At 39.7% G+C, this 12,210-nt stretch overlaps 1 protein-coding gene across 1 annotated transcript in view; it reads left to right on the plus strand.

Moving 5' to 3' along the window:
• Window positions 1-12,210, plus strand: part of ush2a (Usher syndrome 2A (autosomal recessive, mild)) — a 192,936-nt gene that overhangs the window by 52,424 nt on the left and 128,302 nt on the right. The window contains exons 20-27 of the mRNA XM_070986267.1: window positions 360-518; window positions 653-881; window positions 2,041-2,164; window positions 2,396-2,543; window positions 4,369-4,650; window positions 5,998-6,173; window positions 7,124-7,271; window positions 11,709-11,815. Of these exons, the coding sequence (XP_070842368.1) occupies window positions 360-518; window positions 653-881; window positions 2,041-2,164; window positions 2,396-2,543; window positions 4,369-4,650; window positions 5,998-6,173; window positions 7,124-7,271; window positions 11,709-11,815 (1,373 nt within the window). The remainder of the gene's footprint in view (window positions 1-359; window positions 519-652; window positions 882-2,040; window positions 2,165-2,395; window positions 2,544-4,368; window positions 4,651-5,997; window positions 6,174-7,123; window positions 7,272-11,708; window positions 11,816-12,210) is intronic.

The raw sequence follows: 12,210 nt of genomic DNA on the forward strand, positions 1-12,210 counted from the left end.
TTTAAAAACTAATTTTAATTCTAAACTAATGCTATCTGATTTTTGGGTAGCTTGCTGACTTATTGTTGAGGCTAATAACACAGTTACACATTTTTTTCTCTCTTGCACTGTCATACATACTCTGTGATGTTGTCAAGGAATGTTCTGTGCTGTGTTTTTCCATGTTTAATAAAAATAAAAATACAGTTAAAAAAAAACAACAACCCACAGTTACACACGCAGTCAACATGCTCCAGTTGTATAACCGTTTGCTTCTGAAAAATGACAGATATGAATCTGTTCAGTCAGGTTTTAATCACTCAGTTTGTAAATATCTTTCATTGTTCATCTCTTTCTCACTTTTGTCTCTATCTGTGCAGCACCCTGGCAGCAACCTTCACCAGTAGGTTTTGCTTCCAGTTATTCTTCCATTCATCTGTCTTGGCATCCACCTGACTCCCCTAACTCAAACAGACTCAACTACACACTCATCAGGGATGGACAGTCAGTCCATAGCATCCAAAGTCACTATCCCTTCAGTAAGTGTCCACAAAGGTTTTCAAACAATGTTAATCTCACTGTTTCAAATACATGTGAAGCTGTTTTCCCTTGATTGTTTCCTTCTGCTCTAAATTCATCTCTCACCTCACTCCTTCTTTCACCTTTTCTTAAGGCCCTGAATCATTTGAAGACACCGGTTTGTTTCCCTATACCAACTACTCTTACTGGCTCATGACAGCTAATGTGGCTGGTGTGACAATAAGTGCCCCGGCCTCATACCAAACTTTAGGTGCACCTCCTGAAGCACAACAGCTCCATTTAAACCTTGTGGGGCGACCCGGCCCCACCACAGCTAGCTTTAACTGGAGCGCACCACGGAATGACACAGGCCCAGTGGAAAGGTAAGGAAGGAGGGAAAGGAGGGGGGCGTTTAGAGGGCTGAGCAGCCTGGACTCTACTCAGCAGAGCTGAGCTGACTGCTTGTCAACATTCAGATTTACACTCCTACTTGTGGGTCTTCAGAGTGAGGAAAAACAATCTGTTGCTCTACCCTCAGTCAATGTTATGGTTCAGACTAAAGCTGACTAGATGGGTGAAAACATTGTAGCTATCGAATCAAATCATTAATCTTGTAGCACATCAGTATAGCTTGAGGGAACTTGCTAAAAGTAACCTATTAAAGCCAATTTGATCCAAAACATTCAGAATTTTTAATCCATTCAAGCAAGATAGAGTGGCAATACTGACAGTGACGTGAAATTGAGCTGAAGGAGACTCATTTGGGCTGAGCTAATGATATAATAATTAAAGAAAAAGAGAGATAGAGAACAACAGCTGTAGAGATCAACCAAGTGAATGACTTATGGGTACAGGAGGGAAATGTATTCTTTGCTGGAAGCTTATGAGGAATCAAAGGATGTGCAGTATGCACAGTTGGTGGGACGTTAAGCTTGACAAGGGATTGAGTGGAGGGAGGAAAGGAAAAACATCTTATTTGTCTCAAAGCCAGTTTTCCTCATGGTAGAATACTAGAAATAGTAAATCTTTGGAAAAGGGAACATTTAGGAAAAAAGAGAGAAACATAGAAAGATGATGGGTGGGATAGACTGGCATATATATATATATATATATATATATATATATATATATATATATATATATATATATATATATATATATATATATATATATATATATATATATATATATATATATATATATATATATATATATATATATATATATATATATTTTAAGATTATAGATAGTAATATCTATAGAGATAGTGTATTATCCAAAGCCAGACAGGAAACGTCAGATGAGAGAAGGGGATGACCTGTAACAAAAGCCTGGTTCCAGACCTTTGAATTACTGCCAACAGTTCAAACGGAGGATGTTGCAGTTACAGGATGTTAGTATTAGCCCCTAGACCCCCGCAACAACCTGGCACTTGTTTTTAACTGAAACACATTACAAATCCATGTGGCCTAGTGGAGTGATAGTGACACATCAAAATGAAGAAAAGAGGAACTGATTATCACAAGTTTATGTCTCCCACAGGTTTGTCTTATCGTCCATGGAGTCATTTAGTGGAGCACAGCCCGTCATTCACTACACGGGCTTATCTACAGAGGCTGTGGCAAGCGGACTCAAGCCCTTCACCCAATACACTGCAATACTGGAGGTAGGTGGGACAAACAGCCACTAGTGTTTTTAATGTCTGCATCTCTTTGCAAAATATAGCCAAAATTTGGAGACATGAGTCTCATTCCCACTAAAAAGATATATAGAGGAAGCAACTGAATTGTCAACAGAATATATCAAGTATACAAAGCCACGGTTTTTCAACCAATGTATGTTTTGAGCAGGTTTAGCCTACGAAATGAAAATGACAAAATCCTAACCTTGTCCACAGGCGTGCTCTTCCGGGGGGTGCACTTCTACCTCACCCCTGTCTCTTCTGACAGCCTCTGCCCCCCCACAAAACCAACCCCCACCCGGAGTCACTGCTAGAGGACCTCATACACTGCATGCTTCCTGGGAGCCCCCCAGGCAGCCCAATGGTAAGGACCCCAAACATACACATGTATGCTGTACAGTTCATGTAACACGTAGGACTTAATACAGAAACACATGCACAAACACAAACCCTACACACACCACACATCCATGCAATTAAGAATGCACATACATATGGGTGTTTATTATGTTACAATTACATGACATAGCAAATATATACATTATTAATGAATTAATTGGCTTGTGTTACTGAAACAGTTTAAGAATCAACTAACACCCCATGCACACACAAATGCACACACGCACGCACACAGAAACACGCACTGAATGGCAACTGCCTTTGGTAAATCCAGAGAGCTTTGTAATGGCTCTAAGGCTCAGTGTCATACAAAGCCCTGTAACCTGCGTCTCTCTCTGTTTGTGTCCCTCATTTTTTTCTCTGTCTCTGTTAATCTGCTTCCCCCTCAGTGTCATACTAAGCCTCGTTACATGGTTGTCTCTGTGTCTCCTGTCTTCATTCTCTCTGTCATCAGTTCATTATTGAAAAAAAATTAAAAAAAATTTATAGTTTCTGAGCAGTCTTCACCTTTATGCTTCCACCTTTTGGTGGCTGAGGTAGCTCAATTTTAAATGCAGTGCATCTGCCATCACCAGTTTTTGTTTTTTCTGGTTGAACGGGGGTATGAACAACTCAGAACCTACTCAGTTCTGTTTTGCAAATGCCAAGTCTCTTCATAGTAGTGTGTTTGTATTTTTGTTTATGTCCTCAACTTTTCAGCTCTGCCTTTTCTGCATTTGTACACTGTGTCCCTCTCCTCCATGATGCCTTTGACTTGTTAGAAATGGATTTAACTCTAACAAGGGCAAAGACCTTCAAGACGATTTCAATTTTGGAAATAAAAGATAATTCACAAACAGTTAAGATAGAAATCTGACACCGCTCTCACTGATACACCGTTATCAGTGTTTGCTGATGATGTATGGACTTTTCCAGTGAAATCACACAAATGATAGGATAACACAAGGTCCATAGTTTATTGTCCGTTTTCCAGCATATGATATATTTAGTAGAGAGGATTATCAATAGATCCCTGAAGTCATACTGTGGAACTACTCTATATGCACCATATTAGTATTAGAAGGGAGAGAAAGGGAGGAGACAGCCTTAAAGATAATGCAGTGTGTAAGTAATAATGACTGACATGGATATAAGTGAAAGGAAAAGAATGAAAAGAGAGCAGGGTACAGAGGGGGCATGCAGGGTCTTTTAACAAAGGTTCCATATTTGATTTTATTTGTATGCTACTCTATATAACAACATTTTCATACTCATATATTCCATCGTGGGTCTGTAAGTCTCTTATTGTATTTTTGGTGCCTGCTCTGTCCTCATTCTAACCCAGCTCTGTCATTTTTCCTATTAACAAGTGGAATAGAGCATGAGAGATTAGGACAATACTCTGGTTTCCACCAGAGAGCTAAACAGGACTAGCCAGGACTTAGTCATTATCAGCCAGTTTTCTACTACAGGGCCAAACACTGGCCAGGGCTTTCTCATCATTTGTGGTGTTAGATTTTCCTCAAAACAACATCACTGTATTGAAGAAAATGTGCAAATTTTAGCATCCTGTTGCCAATAGGGATGAGTATTAAGCAGGGCTACAGTTTCAGGCTGAATTGCCATTGGGACACTAATTCAATAAAAACAGTTGAGCTAGCAGAACAAAGCAAACTGCTGCAGTGTTTCCCTAACAAGTCCTGTCCCTGCAATTGTTGCTTTCCTTATTTCACCTCAGTTTTTTGTGGTAAACATCACTACTAATCTGTTTTTTTGTTTATTTTTTTTTTACTGTTTTGCATTCTGTACAGGTGTTATCACAAGGTATGAGGTCTTTCTTCGTGGCCCCGTGGAATCGCAGAACCTCTCAAGTCCTATTGTTGAGAAGAGTGTGTTCTCCAGCTCTGGTTGGCTCGATCCAAGTGTTTCCCAAGAAGCACAGCCAACCAATAGGAGCACAGTCTCACCCCCTGAGAGCAGTGCCGTTGTGGCAGGTCTGCAGGCGTTTTCCACCTATCAGATGAGAGTTGTGAGCATCAATATAGCAGGAAGTGTCACATCAGGGTGGACCACAGCACGCACCATGGAGGGAGGTTTGTGTTGACTGTTATCATGGCTAAACTGACTTCACATGTTTTTTATAACAGAAGTAACAACCTAAATCTTCCCCTAATGTAAATCTGGTAAACTGCGGTTGCTCTGTGGTAGTTAGGCAAGTAAGCAGTAAAGAAGGTTGGTAGGTTTCTGCATTGCTCTGATCTGAAATTTTCACCTGAAACTGGACACTTACTGAAAGGATAGTGACTTGTGAATGCTGTGATGTTGCAGTCAGGCAGGCTGACCTTTCCCCAAGTGGAAGAATGCAGTTTAAAAATGTTAAAATGGTGTAATGACAGAAATCTGAGGTCTGAGTAACAACCAAAATATACTCACATGATGTTCTGGTCTAAGTCTGTCCATCAAAAAATTTGCTGATCGATGTAATAAAAAAGAAATTGTACTGAATTAAAAAACACAAGCATTTGTCAGAAGGAATGAAGAGAAAGGAAGAAGAGGAGGAGGGAGGAAATAAAAAATGTATGTGGGGGAGGGGAAACTCATTAAGGTATTTAAATTCCAAATAGATGATATGGCTCATTAGGACTAAACGATTGCCTCCAACATCACTCTCAGCTATGTGTCTGGATAACAAGCATATGATAACACCATTTTAAATGTGGAGTGTGTGTCAGTGTTTGTGCGCGTACATGTGCTGTGTGAGAAAGGAAGAATATGACTGTGGTTATGTCTGCAAAGAAATCACATTTCACAGCATATTTCACAGCCAGATGACATCAACAGTAGAATAAAAGAATCCGTCTCTCTAATCTGTCTTGTAATAGTGGCTCTCACAACCGTAGAATTACAGAATGCTTAAATCCGTTAAATCCATATAATATCCACAGTCTGGATTTTTGATGTATGTGCTCATGACTAAATTAGTATTTTATTTGTAATTGACTTAGTGGTAAGGTTCATTTTTATTGTATTGGTTCAGCAGTCAAACAAAGTCAAAGTCAGAGTTTTGTATCCTGAAAACCTGATATGATGCTAATCTCTGATGCACACACACACATTTTTGATGATCAATAAGTGAAGAACTGTGTAAACAACTTGTGAATTCATAAGTTATGAAATAATACATTTGTAACAGGAAAGAGATGGTGTGCTGTGTTCAGCTAGCAGCTTATATATACTTATTTTATGATTGTAGAATTCAATGATTTGTTAATTATTTCAACGTAACAGTTCACCAATAGGTCTGTCATATCTAAACAAATAATCTGTCATTCACAAATATGCATAGATGATTTGTTTGTGATTACTCATCATGAACTCATGGCTGAATTTGGTGTGCCATGTGTAAATTCATGTCCATACGTGTGTGGCCATGTTTCCAGTCCCAGAGTTTATGGCTCCTCCAGAAGTGTCTGCCGTGTCGTCCACGAGTCTCAAAGTTGAGTGGAGCTCGGCTGAAGGTCAAGGGATCATCGCCAGAGGACGAGTCACAGAGTATCGGGTCAACTTGCTCACTGAACAGACCAACAATCCCTATGCTCCTCCTCTTATTAGTCAGGTAACACACACTCACATCCGTTTGTTCATAATGAGCAGGACACCTGTAAAACTTTAAAGCTTACCTGCAGCCTCTCTCTCTCTCTCTCTCTCTCTCTCTCTCTCTCTCTCTCTCTCTCTCTCTCTCTCTCTCTCTCTCTCTCTTTCTCTCTCTCTCTCTCTCTCTCTCTCTCTCTCTCTCTCTCTCTCTCTCATACACACACACTTGTGGGGACATTACATAGACTTACATTCATTTCCTGGAGACTTACCATAAACATAAACATAACCATAACCACTGCTTGGCTAACCCTAACCTTAACTTAAACCTAAACTTAACCCAAGTCTTCACCCTAAAATTTAATGATTATATTATGGGGATCTGCTTTCTGTCCTCACAAGTAAGGCGAGGCCCCACAATGTGACTGTGTAAAAAGATATATGTCCTGACAACATGAGTAATACATGGGCACACAGACAGAGCCACACGTATAGTTTAAGGTAAATGCTATTGGATCAGACCATCCTCAGCACAGCTGATGTTTCACTGTACTTTTCTTGTGTGGGAAATGCTCTCACTGGGACCAGCAGAGAATGAATAAACATGTAACTGAACCAACACTTGACTTGCTAAAAGGTTCAATGAATTGAACTTGATATGATGCAGCAGTATGTGAGAGAAGCACTGATATCTTACCAGGTGATTTTTAATTGAAAATGGAGGTCTCATGACCAGAATTAATACACAATTAATCATGCAGCTGTCGTGTAAGGGTTGTCAGGTCATGTGAACAGCAACTACAACATCAGAATGTGTGTACTAAGTTTAAGTAAATTAAATTACTGAGGTCAGTTTATTAAACTCCTTATTCTTTCTTCTGCTTCCCTCCGCTTTTCTTCCATAGCTTTACTCTTCCTTAGAAAACACGTAATTGTCATAATAAGTTTTAATTTTTTGGCTTTCTTTTTCAGGTCTTACACAAGGTGGGACCATCATCACAGCCTGTTTATGTAGTGAAAGGATTGAAGCCTTACCATGTGTACAACTTCACAGTGACACTCTGCACAAAAACAGGTTGCATCACCAGTCTGCCAAGCACAGGACGGACCCGACCAGCAGGTAAATGAAAATATAGCTAGAAACTCAGTTTAAAACTCAGTTTAAAAATAGAGAAATGCTGATCGGACCAATACACTCACTCACTCACTCACTCACTCACTCACTCACTCACTCACTCACTCACTCACTCACTCACTCACTCACTCACTCACTCACTCACTCACACATGCAGTTTCTATCTATCTATCTATCTATCTATCTATCTATCTATCTATCTATCTATCTATCTATCTATCTATCTATCTATCTATCTATCTATCTATCTATCGATATGTATAAAATATCTCAAGATAATGGCAGTTTAGTTCCGTTACTTACTGTGTGTATTATTGAATCATTAAAGCATGTGGTATTCATAACAACTCCAACACAAGCCTCTGACATATGCACGCACACATCCAAAAGCACGTAGTCAGTCATTGGGTACTTAAGTGGCGACAGCATTGGTTGTGTTAACCAGAGGGGATATTCATGGCGCGCCGCAGTAAAAACAATTTACTGTTAATTACAAGGAGAAAAATGTGGCGTAGCACACACTTCCTGCTGGCCATGAATCAAACACACACGCAGTTATAGAAACACACACACACAATGTCTCTCTCCCACTCTCGTTTCCTTTAGATTTATAACCATTAGGAAGTAGGATGAATTAGCTGTGTTTAATAACTCAGGCACAAATCTATGGGACTGAGATGAGCACTAATTGATCAGTTCAGGATAACATAGACCCACACACGCACAGAATTTTTATTCACTGTCTTTATCTGTTTCTCTCTGACCGTCTGTTACTTTCTCACTTTTCCCTCAATGCATCCGTCACTTCTATCTCTCCCCGACGCTTTTCAGTTGAACACAAAATAGCACATGGCAGCAGAGGAACATGAATCACTTGGCAATATACATATTGTACACACATGCACACTTGACCCTCCAACACACTTTTCCATCTGTTCACTCGTGGTTTCTGCTCTTGCTGCTCATTTTATGTTTTTTTTTTTTTTAGTTTTGTTTTTGTTTTGTTTATTCCTTTAGGTGAGTAGACAATGGGTGCTCTGAGTGTTTGAGAAAAAAAACAACCTTTCATCTATAAATACTTGCTCAGGGATTTGAGCTTTTGAACGTACTCTAAACAGCTACATCTGTTGACATAGTGAATATTTTCATTTCATACAATTCTCAAAAAGTCCTTCCTCGTGTTTATTGTGATGAATGATACTTCATATTGTAATTGGTGGACTTTTTAAATGTATTTTTAATGGCTGCATCTGTTGACACAGCGACAGTGTTTATTTCAAGTGATTCCAAAGACTTCTCTTGACTGTAATACAGTACAATACAATATGGCTTATTGTACCCAGTTGACTTTTTGAATGTATTTTTAACAGCCACATCTGTTGCCACCATTGTGTTTCATCCAACACCAAAGATGTCCCTTGTTTCAACCATAAGAAATGATAATGGCATATGCCGTTTGGCAGATTTTTGTTTTTTTTATTTAATCTCAAAACAATTTGCATAGCATGTGCTAGTCCATTGGGCGTTGAGCTTCTGTTGTCACTCCATGCCTCATCACTTTATATTCAGTTTAAAACCAATGCCTCCAGAGTTCACATGAACTATTTAACAATAATTTTTAGAGCATAATCTGAGTTATTGGGAGGTACACTGTCCCTTAGTGTTAAATTGGAGCTGTAATGATGAAAGAAAGTTCTGAAAAGCTGTTGCCTGTGTGTGTTGTACTAGTCTATGTATTGTACAGTATCAACCCCCACTGTCCTCTGTGTTAAGCCAAATATTCTTCCTCCTTGTCATGTCAAATCTGTTTTCACTTTGCACCCATTGTCACCCATTTTTGATTTATTTTGATATATAATCTTACCTTATTTTTTCCCTATTTTCAAAAATGATCCACCATATTTTTGAGTGAAAAATTAACAGAGCCGAATGAATAAAAATAAATATGTTTCGTTTTTTGTAAAAATCTGAAAACTTTTGCATGATTTGTCCAAACGCCTGTTCAAACATTCTTTAAATTTGGTCTTAAAATGTTATTTTAGAAAACTGAAATGAATATTAAAATATCTCCTGAATGAAACTTTGTGGAGGAAATGATCCTCACATTAAGTGGCACTCCTGGTAAGGTGTACTTGAGTGTGGTACTGATGCACTGATAAATCTACCACACATAAGGCTGGGCCATTAGAGTCAGCTACCATCTGCTGTAAGTGAGCACAGAGCATCTGTGAAACCACTGGAGTTACACCAAAGCACATGACTGAACATTAGCACGCACGCTAAGACAGACGTAACGACACAAGGAAAGCGCTCTGCCCATGTGTGTGGATGCATTTGCAATTGTTTCAACGTGTGTGTCTTTCCACAAAGTTATCGATCACGACGTAAAGCGAGTGGCTAATCAGGGGCTGATGGTGATGTTTTATGTATCCTACATCCATAAAGGCTTGTTCTACAAGACATACACACAGAGAGACATACACGCATACACACACTGTAACACCACTCAACAGAACAGGAACTTTATTGATTTACGCATAATTGGCCTGAGGCCCTTCTTGAGGAGAGAAATATGCATGGCAAGGGATCGCCATGTCAATAAGTGGTGTGCTTGTGTGCGTGGTGTAACTGTACGCTGAGAGCCTGTTAAGACATGTCAGTCGCTGTAAAAACAGAAAACACACACACATGCACAATTGCTCCTGGGAGCTGGCCCATGATTTAGCTGCTTCATTACCATGTCGGCAGGTAAAATTAACCTTTCTGGTGGACTGTTAACCTTTTGTGTGTGTGGGTGTACGTGTGTGTTTGAACACACGCATGATAAGGCAGGTGGCTTTCGTCAAACTGAATGTGTCATAGTGTTAAGTGCATTTCAGTGAATTAACAATAAGTGAATACATGACACGCGAAGAATAGAGGACAGTACATTAGAATCCCACAGAACACCAGAGGGGAAAGCTCGCGCAGTCACATTTTTCTGTTTTTACCCTAAACCGTATTTAAAGAATACCTTTATTACATAAGTCTGACAATCACTGTAGAGCTGTACTGTGTTAGAAATAAAGAAGGAATGTTTGACATGAAGTTGGATACCAAAAAACATCCCAGGACAAGGGCTTACTGACCCAGGGGCAGCTGCTGGAGTGTCATAATAAATTCTGTAATGATAAATAGTGTAATAATAAGAAAATTACTTTTGACCCACTCAGGAATTTTTGTTTAAGAGAAAATTGGTGAATGTGTCGTACACACACTTCCTGGGCGTTATGTCGGGTACCTTCATAGCTGACAATAGCTCTGCCGGAGTGAGTGGATCAGATTTGATGCCCTCAGTCAACAGTGCACCCAGGGACACTCCATTTCACTGAGGTCAGCCCAGTTTGATCAACCCTCGAAACCAGAGGAGCGTGGTCCGTTTTGCCATGACGTTTCACTCAGAAGTCCAGGAAACCTGGCTTGCCCTCGCATGCAGTGAGAGGCTTGTGTTGCCTCTCCCCGTGCACAGATACTGTAAGGCTTTGTTGTTCACAAGATAAAGGTCTCCTCCTATCCAACTGTCACATTGACATTGACTGACAAAAGTTCTACACAATCCCTATGAGTGTGTTTTTATGTGTATGTATGTATATATTTGTTTTCTTATGCACATCAATGAAGTTCACCACTATTTAAAACAAGCTGCCTGTGTGCATGTGTGCGCGTGCGTGCATGTGTCTCTGACAGTCAATGTTCTAAATGTCACCATAGCTCAATTTCAATAGACTGGTAAGCTATCGATTGGCAGTAATTTATGGTTTGATGTGGCAAGATGAGCCGCCTAAGACAAGCTGTCCACTTCCCTTTTAAGAGCTCTATTAGAACTCACACTAAAGATGGTCCGCATGTGTGTCACTGAGAGCTAATTTACTCCTTCCACAGACCATTTAGACCATTACCGAAACACACATACACACAGAAACACAGCGATGGAATGACACTTAATGTGCACACATCTTTCCCATCTCTACACCAGTCCATCACTTGCTATATTTCCTTCTCCATTCTTATATATCTCCTCTAACCATATCAGCCAGTCTCCGCTTGATTTATTTATGATTCGTGGTGAAGCTGCGGCTCCAGTAGCTCCCAGTATGTTTCAAAGGGACATTTAATTTAACATCTAAAGTGAAGGAAGGAAATTAAATTGACCCCCTGTTAAATGAAAAGGGGACTTTTGTCCAGTCTAGACATACAGTAGGTATAAGAGACATGTGGTGAAGATATGTGTAAAGATACATGTCTGCTGTAAAAACAAAACATCAGGATCACAGAATGATCTCATCGATGATTAAAAGTTTAGCATTAGAATGTTTTTGAGTGTGTCATAAAAAACTGATAAGTTGACATTCAGTCTGTCATTTTCTCTCTTTCTCTCCTCAGCTCCAACAGGACTCTCTCCACCTAAATTACATCCAGTAAATGAAACAACCATTCAGATAGACTGGGAGCCCCCAGCCCACCTCAATGGACCACACCCATTATATCAGGTCTGTAAGAGGATTGGCTCACATACACTGTATGCCAGTCGGCATTGCTGGTGGCAGCAGGTCAAAGTTTTTCACTTACCCATTGAAATTGGATGACTTTGGTGATGATCTGACTCCTCTTCTGGCACCACCTTGTGTTTAACTTTTGATCAAAATGTCTCAACAACTGACATTTGGATTGCCATGAAATTTGCTCCACACATTGAAGCCCTCCTCAGGGTGAAATGTAATTTCTTTGGTGACCCCCTGACTTACATGTAGCGCCATCTTCAGGTCAAAATTCCAATTTGTCCAATGCTGTCCCATACCATTCCCATCAGGCTCAGTAGTACTTTGTGTTTATTACTAGGAAGAAAATGTTGGCTAACACGCTATAGTAAAACGGAGACCATGGT

This window comes from Chaetodon trifascialis, chromosome 1 (assembly GCF_039877785.1).
Source record: "Chaetodon trifascialis isolate fChaTrf1 chromosome 1, fChaTrf1.hap1, whole genome shotgun sequence".
NCBI lineage: Eukaryota > Metazoa > Chordata > Actinopteri > Chaetodontiformes > Chaetodontidae > Chaetodon > Chaetodon trifascialis.